The sequence below is a fragment of the Microcaecilia unicolor genome, chromosome 7, assembly GCF_901765095.1.
Source record: "Microcaecilia unicolor chromosome 7, aMicUni1.1, whole genome shotgun sequence".
Lineage (NCBI taxonomy): Eukaryota > Metazoa > Chordata > Amphibia > Gymnophiona > Siphonopidae > Microcaecilia > Microcaecilia unicolor.
In genome coordinates, this window is record NC_044037.1 from 119,955,369 (window position 1) to 119,972,763 (window position 17,395).

General features: G+C 48.9%; 1 protein-coding gene across 1 annotated transcript in view; it reads left to right on the forward strand.

The window, feature by feature from the left end:
- The window catches only part of TBC1D10B (TBC1 domain family member 10B), a 141,610-nt gene that overhangs the window by 65,920 nt on the left and 58,295 nt on the right, over positions 1-17,395 (forward strand). Inside the window, exons 2-6 of the mRNA XM_030209494.1 lie at positions 3,287-3,386; positions 9,761-9,868; positions 9,971-10,077; positions 10,604-10,718; positions 10,830-10,895. Coding sequence (XP_030065354.1) covers positions 3,287-3,386; positions 9,761-9,868; positions 9,971-10,077; positions 10,604-10,718; positions 10,830-10,895 — 496 coding nt within the window. The remainder of the gene's footprint in view (positions 1-3,286; positions 3,387-9,760; positions 9,869-9,970; positions 10,078-10,603; positions 10,719-10,829; positions 10,896-17,395) is intronic.

Sequence of the window (17,395 nt, forward strand, 5' to 3'; positions counted from 1 at the left end):
TCTCAGATGGAAGCCTGAAGACGGGGGGGGGGGGGGGGGGGGTCACTCGTTAGACGCTGATATACTCCCACTTGGTTCAACTACAAGATCTCATGGACATAATCCATCTTGTTCAATAACACCACCGCACCCCCTTTATCAGCTTTCTTTACCACGAGGTCCGTGGGCGATTTTAATTTAGATAAAGAAACTCGTTCTGCTTGTGTGAGATTGCTGCGATACATAGTAACATAGTAGATGACGGCAGAAAAAGACCTGCATGGTCCATCCAGTCTGCCCAACAAGACAAACATATGTGTAAACCTTACCTTGATTTGTACCTGCCTTATTCAGGGCACAGACCGTACAAGTCTGCGCAGCAGTACTTCCCGCCTCTGAACCACCAGTCCCACCTCCCGTCACCGGCTTTGGCACAGACCGTATAAGTCTGCCCTCCACTATCCTCGCCTCCCAACCACCAACCCCTCTTCCCCCCACCTGCTCCGCCACCCAATTTCGGCTAAGCTTCTGAGGATCCATTCCTTCTGCACAGGATTCCTTTATGCATATCTCACGCATGTTTGAATTCCGTTACCGTTTTCATCTCCACCACCTCCCGCGGGAGGGCATTCCAAGTCCATCGCCTGGTGTGCATTGTTTCCAAAACGTCCCTAGTCACCAGGTCCTTAAAAACTTTGACCATTGGGTCCAAGGGGATAGGAGGTACCCAGCAAGATTTGAAGTTAATTCGAGTTCTGTCAGGGCTGGATTCCTTAGCCCCAGCCACAACCTCGCCTGCGGGGCCTCTCCTCTAAAAAATCTTTTCCGTTGTCACTACCACTAGTGGAAGACTCTGAGAACACTGAGGTAAGAAAAGTAACATGTTTGCCAGTGGACGAAGCCAAATCAGTGGTATCCTTGATGGTCTAAGGATAAACCCGCTCATGCTTGTAATCGTCTTCATCCCTTGAAAACTTTTTGAGCTTGGCTTTCCTGATAGTGTCCCTAAATTGACTGAAAGTGGACTTCAGTTGTTCATACCCTGGGTCCAACTGTGGGAGAAGGGAGAAATGGTTAGTTTTGATAGGCTACAGGAGGAATATGGGCTTCCCCCCAGAGATCAGGTCTTTTATTGTAGCATCAGACATTATATACTGACATGCGCCAGGGAGGAGCTTGAATTAGAAGAAACAAAGCTTGAAGGCGCATTGAGAAAAGATGGGGAAGGGGTAGTGTAACGCGGATATACCAGGCCTTAATACAGAGGGGGAACCCTCAGAGACTCTATACAAATAGGTGGGAGGACATTTTGCAATCCTCATACACAGCAACACTGGGCAAAATGCTATAGATTCCTATTTAAACCATCTTTAGCGCAATCCACGAGGGAGAATGGATTCAAGATATATTATTGGTGGTACTATACACCGGATAGACTGCAACGTATATATGGGGGAACATCTGCTGACTGCTGGCGGGCATGTGGTGCAAGGGGCACATTCACACACATATTTTGGAAATGCCCAAAGGTGCAGGAATTTTGGAAAGCAGTGATGACCCAGATTAATATGGTGCTGCAATGTGTATATCCAGTGGTGTGCTGGAGCAGGCTCTCACAGGCTCGGAAGAGCCGGTTGTTAAGTTTTTAAGAATTTTGGGAGCCGGTTGTTAAAGTAGGGCCCTCCATGGCTTCTTTAACAACTGGCTCCCAAAATGTGGGCTTGGGCCCCCTGCTGAATTATCTTTTAGTTTGCTGGTGGGGATGCTGAGCCCCGCCAGCCAAGTAAATAGACTACTGCTGCTCCCCGCTCCTTGTTTCCAGCTCTGGGCAGCAGGCTGGGACTTCTCGAGCATGTGAAAGAAGTTCCAGCATGCTGCTCAGAGCAAGACGTTGGGAGTGGTGGCAGTCCATTTATTGGCTGCCTGCAAAGGTATGCCTAGCGTGCCCGCACGAAGGGATGGAGGAGAGAGAGGCAAGTGTTGCTCACCCCCCCCCCCCCCCCCCCCCCCCCCCCCCCCCCCCCAGCCATCCCTGGCCCTTCCAACTGCAGAGCTGGCTACGTCTGGAGAAAGAGCCTGTTGTTAAAAATTTACCAGCACACCCCTGTGTATATACATGTAAGATAGAACACTGTTTGCTGCACTTCCCTCCTACAGGGATCAAACTGATTCATCATAAGCTGGCGACGCAATATATGGTGGCAGCAAAGTTAGTAATAGCAAGAGCCTGGAAACAGCCGAATCTGCCAGACATGAGCATGGTAACCCACAAAGTGGGATATTTGTACCAGATGTCAAAACTTAACCGCATTGAAAAGGGGTAAAATGGACTTTTTTATGAAAATGTGGCAACCATATGAACAATATATAAATGGTGGTCAGCCCTGCCAGGAAGGGGGAGGGGGGGACAGCAGTAGTAGTATTTTGTATTAGAATAGATGATCTAATTTGTTGAGCATTCAGTAGAAATCAAGAATCTGTAACGCTACATGTAGCAAGTGAACAAAGTTGGCAATTCTTGTATGTAATTTGAGATTTTTTAACTTAATAAAAATATAAAAAAAAAACAAACTTGCCTTTCTCGATTTTTCAGCTTGCTTCCCTCACCACTTAAGTATTCCACTAATTATAATATTAAGGATGAAGTTATTTTCAATAGGATCAGAGTTAAAAAGTGCTAGAAAATCTGTGTGCATAAGTAGGTTTTGCATTTTGTTGAAGAGAGTGTCCTTGATAAGAACATACGAACTGCTTTAGTGGGTTGGATGAGAGGTCCATCAAGCCCAGTATCTTATTTTGGCAAATCCAGATCACAACTATATGACAGCATCACAAAAGTAGATTCTGTATTACTTGTCCCTAGGGACAAGCCGTGGATTTTTCCAAAGCTTATGGACTTTTCCTCCAGAGTTTATCCAAACTTTTCTAAATCCTGCTGTGAAAACTACTTTTAATATATCAAGATGTTTGTTTTTTGTCATGCTCTAAGACAGAGGAGAGGCTAGAGATACAAATGCAGCATGATTCCATGGCTAGGGGCATAGCTTGAGCTGTTTCCAGGGAAGTGTGGCAAGCAAGGTTGAACCTGTGTAAAGTATTTTTTTAGTGGGTTTGAAGATGCTGTACAGCAATCCTTGCTAACTGGTGCTAGACTAGACTAGGCCATGCAGTGCTTCTTGGCTGGAGCATTAATAGCCGAAGCCTGTGGGACGGGAGATGTTTATTTGGGTGGAATTAAAGCGGCAGAGGTTATGCAAGACTACACTTTTCTCACATGTTCATTATATTTGCTGTTGTTTCATTTAAGGGAGAGTTTGGTGACAGTTGATATTTCCCGGCAGCGTGAACTAAAATGGTTGGACATGTTCAGCCACTGGGACAAGTGGCTTACGCGACGCTTTCAGAAGGTAAGAAGAGAGTCACACTAAGGAAGCACTATGAGCCTACTCCTCTATCAGACTGTTGACCAAATGGAATTTTAGACAGGATTAAAATGTAATAAATCATTGGACGTATTTTAATAAAGAGACTCTGTGACTTGATTGGAGTGGAGGAGTGGCCTAGTGGTTAGGGTGTTGGACTTTGGTCCCGGGGAACTGAGGAACTGAGTTCGATTCCCACTTCAGGCACAGGCAGCTCCTTGTGACTCTGGGCATGTCACTTAACCCTCCATTGCCCCATGTAAGCCGCATTGAGCCTGCCATGAGTGGGAAAGTGCGGGGTACAAAAGTAACAAAATAAATAATTGTTATCTTGATTTTTAGAAAGGACTAGACGGCAACACAAGAGAGGATCATAGATATGGTGGAAAGGGACATTGAAAAGTCTTTTTTTGTTTGTTTTGTTACATTTGTACCTTGCGCTTTCCCACTCATGGCAGGCTCAATGCGACTTACATGGGGCAATGGAGAGTTAAGTGACTTGCCCAGAGTCACAAGGAGCTGCCTGTGCCTGAAGTGGGAATCAAACTCAGTTCCTCAGTTCCCCAGGACCAAAGTTCACAACCCTAACCACTAGGCCAGAGTCCCAGAGAATTGGAAAGGGCATTGAGAAGTCGGCAAGAATCATAGGAAGATAGGGTTGGAGTGGGCTACAAAAGTCCATCTCCAGCCTTCATGCAGGATTCTCCTGTATCTAAAGTTTCCCAGGCAGATTTTTGTGTAATCTACTCTTCTTTGTCATCTGGCCATACTGTTCTGCACAAGTGGGTGTTATCCCCTCCTACCAGCAGATGGAAGTAGAGGAAAAACTGATCTTTACCAGTGACCTCACAGGTATAACCTAGTGATGCTGAGTGGAAAGATCCAGTATTTGCTCTATCTTTTACAGATGGTATGTTGTGCCGACTGGTGCTCCTGGTTCCTGGACAAATCTCCACTCTGCTGGCTGAGGATGCAAGTTGTGGTGGAGCCTAATGGCCTCTCACAGGTTACCCAGTCCCCGGACCGGACCTGGTTCAGTGCAGAGCTTGGCACCGCTGCCCCCAGTTGTGCCTTTTAGTGGCCACTGGGTATGGCTTTGGCTTGGCCTGTGGGACCCTGCCTGAAGGGGTGTGGGTCCTTATCTCCCCCCCCCCCCCCCCCCCAACTTTGGAAACGGCCCAGGCGGGGGCACCAGAGCTGCTTTTTCCTCTCCCCATGCTGAAGCCTCAGGACGGCAGAAACAGTGGCCATCTTGGTCACTTGTTTTTACTCCTGCTGCCAGTTCTAAGCAGCAAGAGCCTTCTCAGTCCTCATTGGGACTTGATGGGGTGGGGTGGCCTTTCCTCCCTACTCACCTCGAGTCTGCATGTGGTTGGGGGAATCCTGATGGAGGCCCCAGATGCTTTTGGCTCCAGAGCTTTAACACAAAAGGTTAAACAAGCCCTGCAGGCAAGGGACCCCTAGAGGCCTGGATGTGCACAGCCAGAGCCTCACTTTGGAGGCCAAGCAATGCAAGGGGGATCGTAGGGTTCTGAATGCCCCAGGCAGTTTGGGAGCATCAGCAGAGGATTTGGATGCTCTCTCGGACTCCTTTGGACTCAGACTTCGAGACTCCGGCTCTTCTTTCGCAAGGAACATTCTTGTCTCATTGACAAGGCTATGGAAGCCCTTGGGGTGCTTAAGGCTCCCACCGCAGGCCCCTCTGAAGGGGCCCCCAAGGCATTTCCCACTTTATAAGGCTCTCACTCGCATAATTTGGGTGGAATGGAAGATCCCAGATGAGGTGCTCAGGGGAGCAGGGCTCTTGTTTGTCTTTATACCTTCGCATTGGAGGAGGTCGAGAGGTATTGGTCGTTCCATAATGTGGACCCACTGGTCACAACGGTTACCAAGGTGACCGCGGTACCTGTACAGAGAAGCTCAGCCCCCTTAGAACTCCATGAGAAGCAGATGGAACAACTATTTCACCTAGCCTTTTCTGTAGGGGCTTCCAGTGATAGACCACTATCTGTGGAGGCTATGTGGCTGGTGAAGGATATAGGAGAGGCTCAGCCTCTCTGTCTTCCTGAGCTGAGGCAAAAGAGTGTTCAGTGGTCCTCTGTCTATAGAGGGTGCTCCAGAGACGTGAGCTACTTTTGGTCAGCCCAGCGCTCGCTTTAAACCCAAGAAAGCCATGGCGTCCAGAACTGCCCAGTGAGGGTGTATTGGTCCCTCTGTAGTTCTAGTAGGAGAAAGGCTGTCTGTCTTTCACCACCAATGGACCCATTTCACCTCAGATCAATAGTTTCTGGAGGTGGTCAAGAGTGGCTACTCCCTAGAGCTTACCCACACTGTTCTCAATACCTTCATGATTTCCCCATGTGGCTCGGCCCTAAAGCAGCTGGCTGTTGCTCTTACTATGGAGCATTTATGCGAGCTCAGGGCAGTGGAATCCATTCCACCAGTGGAGTAAGGGTTGGGACTTTATTCCATTTATTTTGTGGTCCCAAAGAAGGGCGTCTCCTTTTGGCACATTCTGGATCTAAAGGGAGTGAATGCTTGTCTGCGGGTGCAGCATTTTCACATGAAAACCCTCCAGTCTTTGACCTGATGGTTTCTGGAGCCAGTGCGAAGGTGGACCGTTTTTCAGTCACCAAAGGAGCCAGCCTCTTGAGGGAAAGATGATCTGGTACAGCCCTGGCCACAGGAAGAGTCTTTACACACATTCCCTTCATGGCTCCTTACGTCCAACTGATCCTTCTGTTCCCTCTGGATTGGACCCGGGAGCTGTGGTACACAGACCTGATGCGCTTTTGGGCAAGCCCCTCCCCTTGCCCAGGAGTCAAGGCCTTCTCCAACAAGGTCTAGTGAAAATGGAAGGTCCGGATCCCTTCTGGCCATTGAAAGACAGCACTTACAAAGGAATAGCTTTTCTCTGGCAGTGGTTTCTACATTGTTTCACTTGTGGCAGTCTTCCATCTCCCTGGCGTAGGCTAGGGTTTGCAGGATTTTGAAACCTGGTGTGCAGCACAGTCACTGTTCCCTTGGAAGGCACAGATTCCTGATATTTTGGGGTTTCTTTAGCAGGTCCTGGATCAGGGCCTGGCATTGGACTCTTTGAAAGTACAGGTGGCTATCCTTGCCAGTTTTTGGTGCAAAGTAAAGAACAGCTCCCTTGCTTTGCATGGGGAAGGGGGTCTGGTTCCTGAAAGATAGGCACATCTGTTCCTTTGTGAGACCTGAATTTGGTCCCCCGAATGTTTGCTGAAGCCCCATTTGAACCACTGAGGATGGTTTCTATGAAGGACATCATACTCAAGACAGTATTTCTGGTGGCTATCACAGCCTTATAAAGAACATTGCAGTTGTCTAATTGTGACAGTAATACACTCTGTAACCACTAACCAAAAAACTGTTGGATCTAAGTAGCTTTGTATTATCCTTAGCTTTCTCAATAATAATAATAATGATTTCTTTACCAATGTGTTAACCTGTAACTCAAGTGTTAGGGTACTAGTCAAGAGAACACCCAGAATCCTCAAAGAAGCTTCAAATTTGAAACTAGGATTTTCAACTCTCAGTATGTTATTATTCCAAAAGTTATCTGATTATCCAGTTAACAAAAACTTTTTTTTATCCTTATTCAGTTTTAAAGTTTGGCCTAAGATCCAAGATTCTATCAGGTTAAAACAATCCTTAATTCTAACTGATGTGTCCTCTACTGATTGAAATATAGGAAGCAAAACCTTAATATCTGCATAGATGAAAAGTTTAAAACCAGATAAATCAAGTTTTGGTTTTTTTTTTTTTTTTTTTTTTTTTTTACCTAAAGAGCTCAGTGGCCTAGTGGTTAGGGTGGTGGACTTTGGTCCTGGGGAACTGAGGAACTGAGTTCGATTCCCGGCACAGGCAGCTCCTTGTGACTCTGGGCAAGTCACTTAACCCTCCATTGCCCCATGTAAGCCGCATTGAGCCTGCCATGAGTGGGAAAGTGCAGGGTACAAATGTAACAAAAAAAAAAAAAAATAAGAGTGTTAGACAAAGTTAGAAACAGTTGTGATCCCTGAGGGATCCCACATTTTACCCTCCAGGGATTTGACAAAAACCCCTGGAATTTAACTTTATATGATCTAAGAGTCAAAAAAACCCTTTAAACCAATGGAAAACATTGCCCACAATACCAGTCTCAGCAGTGACAATAAAATGTGGTCATCACGTTATATGGACTCGATGTAAGTGTGCAAGCGGAAGCACAGTTCTTAGGGCAAGAATAACAGAATCACACCCTTTTTCAGGATTGCTTTACTACATCCCAAGGTTTAAACTGGTCTGATAAGGACACTGAGGAAGATGATATTGGTCTGTCTGGTTAATTTTCTTTCCTTTAGTCCTACCAGGCCTGTCCAGAGACTCTCCCAATAGCTGTTTCAGTTTTTTAAGGGCTATTTGTTAGGTCTTCTACTACCATTACTTTTTTGAGTCTGTAAAGTTTCTTGTCATGTTTTCTAAGTTTAATGTTTATAGGTCTCTGCTGTTTTGTCATTCGAAATATTGAAGACCTAAGACTATACGGTGTCCTTATATAGTAAAGCCCACAAGTCTTTAGTCTTTGTCTCCATCTGCAGGTTGATGGGCAGCATCTGAACTGTTCTGGTAGATCTAAAGGAAAGAAAATTAACAGTTAAGACTCATTTTCTCTTGGCAGACTTAAATTCATTGGTACACAGATTGAGACTTACAGTGGTGGAAATAAGTATTTGATCCCTTGCTGATTTTGTAAGTTTGCCCACTGACAAAGACATGAGCAGCCCATAATTGAAGGGTAGGTTATTGGTAACAGTGAGAGATAGCACATCACAAATTAAATCCGGAAAATCACATTGTGGAAAGTATATGAATTTATTTGCATTCTGCAGAGGGAAATAAGTATTTAATCCCTCTGGCAAACAAGACCTAATACTTGGTGGCAAAACCCTTGTTGGCAAGCACAGCGGTCAGACGTCTTCTGTAGTTGATGATGAGGTTTGCACACATGTCAGGAGGAATTTTGGTCCACTCCTCTTTGCAGATCATCTCTAAATCATTAAGAGTTCTGGGCTGTCGCTTGGCAACTCGCAGCTTCAGCTCCCTCCATAAGTTTTCAATGGGATTAAGGTCTGGTGACTGGCTAGGCCACTCCATGACCCTAATGTGCTTCTTCCTGAGCCACTCCTTTGTTGCCTTGGCTGTATGTTTTGGGTCATTGTCGTGCTGGAAGACCCAGCCACGACCCATTTTTAAGGCCCTGGCGGAGGGAAGGAGGTTGTCACTCAGAATTGTACGGTACATGGCCCCATCCATTCTCCCATTGATGCGGTGAAGTAGTCCTGTGCCCTTAGCAGAGAAACACCCCCAAAACATAACATTTCCACCTCCATGCTTGACAGTGGGGACGGTGTTCTTTGGGTCATAGGCAGCATTTCTCTTCCTCCAAACACGGCGAGTTGAGTTCATGCCAAAGAGCTCAATTTTTGTCTCATCTGACCACAGCACCTTCTCCCAATCACTCTCGGCATCATCCAGGTGTTCACTGGCAAACTTCAGACGGGCCGTCACATGTGCCTTCCGGAGCAGGGGGACCTTGCGGGCACTGCAGGATTGCAATCCGTTATGTCGTAATGTGTTACCAATGGTTTTCGTGGTGACAGTGGTCCCAGCTGCCTTGAGATCATTGACAAGTTCCCCCCTTGTAGTTGTAGGCTGATTTCTAACCTTCCTCATGATCAAGGATACCCCACGAGGTGAGATTTTGCGTGGAGCCCCAGATCTTTGTCGATTGACAGTCATTTTGTACTTCTTCCATTTTCTTACTATGGCACCAACAGTTGTCTCCTTCTCGCCCAGCGTCTTACTGATGGTTTTGTAGCCCATTCCAGCCTTGTGCAGGTGTATGATCTTGTCCCTGACATCCTTAGACAGCTCCTTGCTCTTGGCCATTTTGTAGAGGTTAGAGTCTGACTGATTCACTGAGTCTGTAGACAGGTGTCTTTCATACAGGTGACCATTGCCGACAGCTGTCTGTCATGCAGGTAACGAGTTGATTTGGAGCATCTACCTGGTCTGTAGGGGCCAGATCTCTTACTGGTTGGTGGGGGATCAAATACTTATTTCCCTCTGCAGAATGCAAATAAATTCATATACTTTCCACAATGTGATTTTCCGGATTTAATTTGTGATGTGCTATCTCTCACTGTTACCAATAACCTACCCTTCAATTATGGGCTGCTCATGTCTTTGTCAGTGGGCAAACTTACAAAATCAGCAAGGGATCAAATACTTATTTCCACCACTGTACATGTCCATTCCTCTCCACTTTCCCATTTAAGTGCTCTGTCTTCCAGGTGAAGCTGAGGTGTCGGAAGGGGATCCCATCTTCTTTGCGTTCAAAGGCATGGCAGTTGCTATCTAACAGCAAGGAGCTCCTTGAGAAGAATCCGGGCAAGTTTGAGGTAATAAATTTAAAATATTATGGAATTTATGGTGATCATGTTACTGTATGGGTGGAGGGACAGGGGCAGGAAAATGTGGGTAAGTGCACATTTCTCTTGCAGGAGCTGGAGCGTTGCCCTGGGGAACCTAAGTGGCTGGATGTGATAGAAAAAGACCTTCATCGTCAGTTCCCCTTCCATGAGATGTTTGCAGCCAGAGGAGGACATGGGTGAGAACATACAAGGCTACTAATCTTGTGCTGTTTAGCACCCTACGTTATATTTTGTTACATTGGGCTTATAACCCGCCAACTCGCTCAGTTGAGATTCAAGGCGGGACACAAAGAGAAATACTGATACAGTTTATCAGGATATACCAAAAAAATCATCAAACCCTGCTGCTACTTAAAAGAATTAGAAAACAAATGAGTCTTCAATAACTTAGGAAAAGAAAAGTAACTCTGGAAGAATGAATTTTAAGAGGCAGATTGTTCCATAATTGCACAGCAAGATATAAAAATGAATGAGAGAAATGCTTTAAAACTCTCAATTCTAACAGTTGGAAAAGCCAAAAACAGATAAGTACAACTCCTAGATTATCTTCTTGTTTCAGGCAGTATGCTTACCCCTGATTTACTATGGCAATTCTTTTTTCCTATATGTTTTTTTTTTTCTTTCTTTCCTCTCATTTTACATTGTCCTCCTTTGGTTACTGATGTGTATTTCTTATGGACCTTTGTTTTCTCTTTGTTGCAGACAGCAGGACCTGTACCGAATTCTGAAAGCATACACTATATACCGCCCAGATGAGGGTTACTGCCAGGCCCAGGCTCCAGTTGCTGCTGTTCTGCTAATGCACATGCCTGCTGAGGTAAGAGAATTTCCTGTATGTTTTATCAAGTGTCTGCAGCTGCCCTGCTGGTAGCACTCCACCAGTATGTCTCCCCTCCCTGATCTTTCTTTTGTCTTCCTATCTTTACAGCAAGCCTTCTGGTGCCTGGTGCAGATCTGTGAGAAATACCTCCCTGGGTACTATAGTGCTGGACTGGTGAGTACTGCCACTTGCACAAGAAATTTGCAGCATGTGCGCCTCGTTCGCATAGCCACTTATTGGCTATAAGAACATTTTTTTAAATGCTATATTCAGACCAGTGGTCCATTAAGCCTAGCATCATGTCCTCTCCCAGTGGTAAAAATTTAAATCATTGGAAGAAGGCCCCAACAAATAATGGGATTATAGGTTAGACAAAACCACATCAATTTCAATTGTGTTTAAATATAGTAGCATATAGTTCAGTGGTAATTAAACAAAATTATAAAATTGTTCTGTTTCCAAATTTTATTACATTTCTGGTGGAGATGGTGTTTGTGAAAGCTTTTCCTGTTAGTCACTCCAGCTGTTATAGCACCAAAACAGTTAGGGGAATGTGAGGGAGTTTATAAGACATTGCCCCTCACCCTTAAGAAATGTCCCTCTTTAAGTAGCCTGGGCCACCTTAAGAGAGTAGGAGTCACTACCAGGAAGTTTAAAAGAGAGGGCCAGGGAAATGGTAAGGGGGCCCAGGGGAGGAGGAGAAGCCCCAGCGTTATCCCCTGACCAAATACATCTAAATGCTGTGCCCATTTGAAACAGCAGCAGCAGTAACAACAGATGCAGTAGCAAGTGTTACAGAAGCTCGTAGAGCTACAACTACTACTACTACTTATAATTTCTAATGCGCTACTAGACATATGTAGCGGTGTACACTTGAACATGAAGAGACAGTCCCTGCTCGACAGAGCTTACAATCTAATTAGGACAGACAAACAGGACAAACGAGATAAGGGAATGTTAAAGTGAGGATGATAAAATAAGGGGTCTGAACAAGTGGATAAGGGTTAGGAGTTAAAAGCAGCATCAAAAAGGTGGGCTTTTGGCTTAGATTTGAAGACGGCTATAGATGGAGCTTGACGTACCGGCTCAGGAAGTCTATTCCAGGCATATGATGCAGCAAGATAAAAGGAACGGAGTCTGGAATTAGCAGTGGAGGAGAAGGGTGCAGATAAGAGAGATTTACCCAGTGAACGGAGTTCCCGGGGAGGAATGTAGGGAGAGATGAGAGTGGAGAGGTACTGAAGAGCTGCAGAGTGAATGCACTTATAGGTCAATAAGAGGAGTTTGAACTGTATGCGGAAACGGATAGGAAGCCAGTGAAGTGACTTGAGGAGAGGGCTAATATGAGCATAATGACACTGGCAGAATATTAGTCGTGCAGCAGAATTTTGAACAGATTCAAGAGGAGAGAGATGGCTAAGTGGGAGACCTGTGAGAAGCAAGTTGCAATAGTCTAAGCAAGAGGTGTTAAGAGTGTGGATGAGGGTTCTGGTAGTGTGCTCGGAAAGGAAAGGGCGAAATTTGCTGATGTTATAGAGAAAGAAACGACAGGTTTTAGCAGTCTGCTGAATATGTGCAGAGAAGGAGAGAGAGGAGTCGAAGATGACCCCAAGGTTACGAGCTGATGAGAGTGTTCTCTGAGGACAAGCAAGGCTGCTTGTTCTCACGACTGGGTTGACATCCACGGCAGCCCCCACCAACCGGAACAAAACTTTGCGGGCGGTCCCACACGCAGGGCCCGCCCACTGCGCATGCGCGGCCATCTTCCCGCCCGTGCGCGACCGTTCCCGCTCAGTCTTTTCTTTTCCGCGCTGGAGAGAGCCGTGTTTGTCTCTCTTTCTCTCAGCCCCGGAAACCGGATCGCGCTTTTGCCGCGAGTTTTTTCTTCGTTGTTTCTTCGTTGTTTTCTCTGTTTTATTTTGTTCTAAAAAAAAAAAAAAAAAAAAGAGAAAACTTTGTTTTCCCCTCGTACTTTTAGCGGGGGCGCCTCGTTGCGGCCTTGTGGCCGCGCGGTCGATTTATTTTTCGAGGTGTGATTTTTACCGCCACCATCGACGACTTTGACTTCGCCGACGCGATTTTTCCGTCGATGTCCTCGAAGGTCCCGAGTGGATTTAAGAAGTGTGGTCGGTGCGGCCGGCATATCTCGCAGACCGACACTCACGCTTGGTGCCTCCAGTGCCTCGGGCCGGAGCACGATACCAAGACGTGCACCTTGTGTCTCGGTTTACGGAAACGGACACAGGTGGCGAGGCAAGTTCTGCGGGACCGTCTTTTTGGAACTTGCGCCGGCCCCTCAACGTCGACTTCGACGGCATCGGTGTCGACTGCCGGATCTTCGGTACCGGTACCGATGTCCACGAAATCGGCACCGACCCCAGGAGCACAGGTCCCGTTGGCCCCGCCGGTCTTCCGGAGATGGCAGGGGTGAGCGGCCGCGTAGGCAATCAGCCCCGGTCACTCCCTCTACCCAGGGCCCTCGGGACTGAACCCTGTCGGACCCGATCCCTCGAGGCCGAGGGGGATCTACCTCCTCCTCTTCGGTACCCCCGAGCGCCGATGACGGGCACCGAAAAAAGACAAAAAAGCACCGTCATCGGTCGCCCACGGCGCATGTGGCTACCGGCTCCAGAGATGACTCGACGCCGAGGAAGCGGCAGCGCCGGGAGGAGCGTTCCCCCTCGGTGGTAGAGGTATCGCTACGTCAGGGCACCAGCACTTCGGTGCCATCTCCTGGACCCGAGCACGCACCGGCTCCTCTACCGGCCCCCTCACCTTTCCCAACAACGGGCCTTGACGAGTGCCTCCGAGCCATCCTTCCGGGGATCCTGGAAGGGCTGATGCGCCAGACTGTGCCGGCGCCGGGGGTGCTTGCGCCCTCGCGCCGGCGTGCTCTAGCCCGGTGCCGAGGCCTTCGACACCGACGCCGCTTGCGGTGCCAGTCTCGACCGCCACGCAGGTGGACTCCCTGTCGACGTCGATGGAGGGAGCTTCATCCCCGCCGGCGCGGGAGTCCACCGCTCGACGACACCACCGAGGACTCTGTGCCTCGAAGTCGAGCCGGGCCCGGTTGAGGTCTGAGCTACAGGAGCTCATGTCCGACACCGAGGAAGAGGTCTCGTGGGGGGAGGAGGAAGACCACAGATATTTCTCCTCAGAGGAGTCTGTGGGCCTTCCCTCCGACCTCACTCGTTCACCAGAGAGGAAGCTCTCGCCAGCTGAGAGCCTCTCTTTTGCCTCCTTCGTCAGGGACATGTCTATTTGCATTCCCTTCCCCGTGGTCTCTGTGGATGAGCCGAGGGCCGAGATGCTCGAGGTCCTCGACTATCCATCACCACCTAGAGAGTCCTCCACGGTACCGTTGCACAATGTCCTCAAAGAGACACTGCTTCGGAACTGGTTGAGACCTTTATCTAATCCCACCATCCCCAAGAAAGCGGAGTCCCAATACAGGATCCACTCAGACCCAGAGTTAATGCGGCCTCAATTGCCTCATGACTCGTCGGTCGTGGACTCTGCTCTCAAGAGGGCACGGAGTTCAAGGGATACCGTCTCGGCGCCCCCGGGGCGGGAGTCTCGCACTCTGGACTCGTTTGGGAGGAAGGCCTACCAATCTTCAATGCTCGTGACCCGCATCCAGTCCTACCAGCTCTACACGAGCATACACATGCGGAATAATGTGAAGCAACTGGCGGACCTGGTCGACAAGCTCCCCCCGGAGCAGTCCAGGCCTTTTCAGGAGGTGGTCAGGCAGCTGAAAGCGTGCAGAAAGTTCCTGTCCAGGGGTATATATGACACCTGTGATGTGGCATCTCGTGCTGCGGACCAAAGTATAGTGATGCGCAGGCTCTCATGGCTGCGTGCCTCTGACCTGGACAACCGCACCCAGCAGCGGCTGGCCGATGTCCCTTGCCGGGGGGATAATATTTTTGGTGAGAAGGTCGAGCAGTTGGTGGACCAACTACACCAGCGGGAAACCGCCCTCAACAAGCTCACACACCGGGCGCCTTCATCATCCACCTCAGCAGGTGGACGTTTTTCCCTGGCCAGGCAGGCTGCGCCCTACGCCTACAACATGCATAGGTACACCCAGCCAGCCCGAAGGCCTCATCAGGCACAGGGACAGTCCCAGCGCGCTCGTTCCCGTCAACAGCGTGCGCCTAAGCAGCTCCCGGCGCCTCCACAGCAAAAACCGGGGACGGGTTTTTGACTGGATCCATGGGAACATAGCCGCCCTCAAAGTGTCCGTACCGGACGATCTGCCAGTCGGGGGGAGGTTAAAACTTTTTCACCAAAGGTGGCCTCTAATAACCTCCGACCAGTGGGTTCTCCAAATAGTGCGGTGCGGATACGCCCTGAATTTGGCCTCCCCTCCACCAAATTGTCCTCCGGGAGCCCAATCCTTCAGCTCCCAGCACAAGCAGGTACTTGCAGAGGCACTATTCACCTCCTGGAGCTGCTGGGGTTTGTGATAAATTACCCAAAGTCCCATCTCCAGCCAGTCCAATCTCTGGAATTCATAGGAGCTCTGCTGAATTCACAGACGGCTCAGGCATTTCTTCCCGAAGCGAGGGCCCACAACCTCCTGTCCCTCGCTTCCCAGACCAGAGCGTCTCAGCAGGTCACAGCTCGGCAGATGTTGAGACTCCTAGGTCATATGGCCTCCACAGTTCATGTGACTCCCATGGCTCGTCTTCACATGAGATCTGCTCAATGGACCCTAGCTTCCCAGTGGTGCCAGGCCACCGGGAATCTAGAAGATGTCATCCGCCTCTCCATCAGTTGCCACAATTCACTACACTGGTGGACCATTCGGACCAATTTGACCCTGGGACGCCCATTCCAAATTCCACAGCCCACGAAAGTGCTGACGACGGATGCATCTCACCTGGGGTGGGGAGCTCATGTTGATGGGCTTCACACCCAGGGGCTGTGGTCCCTCCAGGAACAGGATCTTCAGATCAACCCCCTGGAGCTCCGAGCGGTCTGGAACGCACTGAAGGCTTTCAGAGATCGGCTGTCCTGTCAAATTATCCAAATTCGGACAGACAATCAGGTTGCAATGTATTACATCAACAAGTGGGTGCACCGGATCTCGCCCCCTGTGTCAGGAAGCCGTCGGGATGTGGCGTTGGGCCTGCCAGTTCGGCATGCTTCTCCAAGCCACATACCTGGCAGGTGTAAACAACAGTCTGGCCGACAGACTGAGCAGAGTCATGCAACCGCACGAGTGGTCGCTCCATTCCAGAGTGGTACGCAAGATCTTCCGAGAGTGGGGCACTCCCTCGGTGGACCTTTTCGCCTCTCAGACCAACTACAAGCTGCCTCTGTTCTGTTCCAGACTACAGGCACACGGCAGACTAGCGTCGGATGCCTTTCTCCTCCATTGGGGGACCGGCCTCCTGTATGCTTATCCTCCCATACCTTTGGTGGGGAAGACCTTACTGAAGCTCAAGCAATACCACGGCACCATGATTCTGATAGCGCCTTTTTGGCCCCGCCAGATCTGGTTCCCTCTTCTTCTGGAGTTGTCCTCCGAAGAACCGTGGAGATTGGAGTATTTTCCGACTCTCATTTCGCAGAACGACGGAGCGCTTCTGCACCCCAACCTTCAGTCTCTGGCTCTCACGGCCTGGATGTTGAGGGCGTAGACTTCGCTTCGTTGGGTCTGTCTGAGGGTGTCTCCCGTGTCTTGCTTGCCTCTAAGAAGGATTCCACTAAAAAGAGTTACTTTTTCAAGTGGAGGAGGTTTGTCGTTTGGTGTGAGAGCAAGGCCCTAGAACCTCGTTCTTGTCCTGCACAGAACCTGCTTGAATACCTTCTGCACTTATCAGAGTCTGGCCTCAAGACCAACTCAGTAAGGAATCACCTTAGTGCAATTAGTGCTGACCATCATTGTGTAAAGGGTAAAGCCATCTCTGGAGAGCCTTTAGTCGTTCGATTCATGAGAGGCTTGCTTTTGTCAAAGCCCCCTGTCAAGCCTCCTGCAGTGTCATGGGATCTCAACGTCGTCCTCACCCAGCTGATGAAACCTCCTTTTGAGCCACTGAATTCATGCCATCTGAAGTACTTGACCTGGAAGGTCATTTTCTTGGTGGCAGTTACTTCGGCTCGTAGGGTCAGTGAGCTTCAAGCCCTGGTAGCTCATGCTCCGTATACTAAATTTCATCATAACAGAGTAGTGCTCCGCACTCACCCTACGTTCCTGCCAAAGGTGGTGTCGGAGTTCCATCTTAACCAGTCAATTGTCTTGCCAACATTCTTTCCCAGACCGCATACCCGCCCTGCTGAATGTCAGTTGCACACATTGGACTGCAAGCGAGCTTTGGCCTTCTATCTGGAGCGGACACAGCCCCACAGACAGTCCGCCCAATTGTTTATTTCTTTCGACCCCAATAGGAAAGGGGTCGCTGTCGGGAAACGCACCATCTCCAATTGGCTAGCAGATTGCATTTCCTTCACTTACGCCCAGGCTGGGCTGACTCTTGAGGGTCATGTCACAGCTCATAGTGTTAGAGCCATGGCAGCATCAGTGGCCCACTTGAAGTCAGCCACTATTGAAGAGATTTACAAGGCTGCGACGTGGTCATCTGCCCACACATTCACATCACATTACTGCCTCCAGCAGGATACCCGACGCGACAGTCGGTTCGGGCAGTCGGTGCTGCAGAATC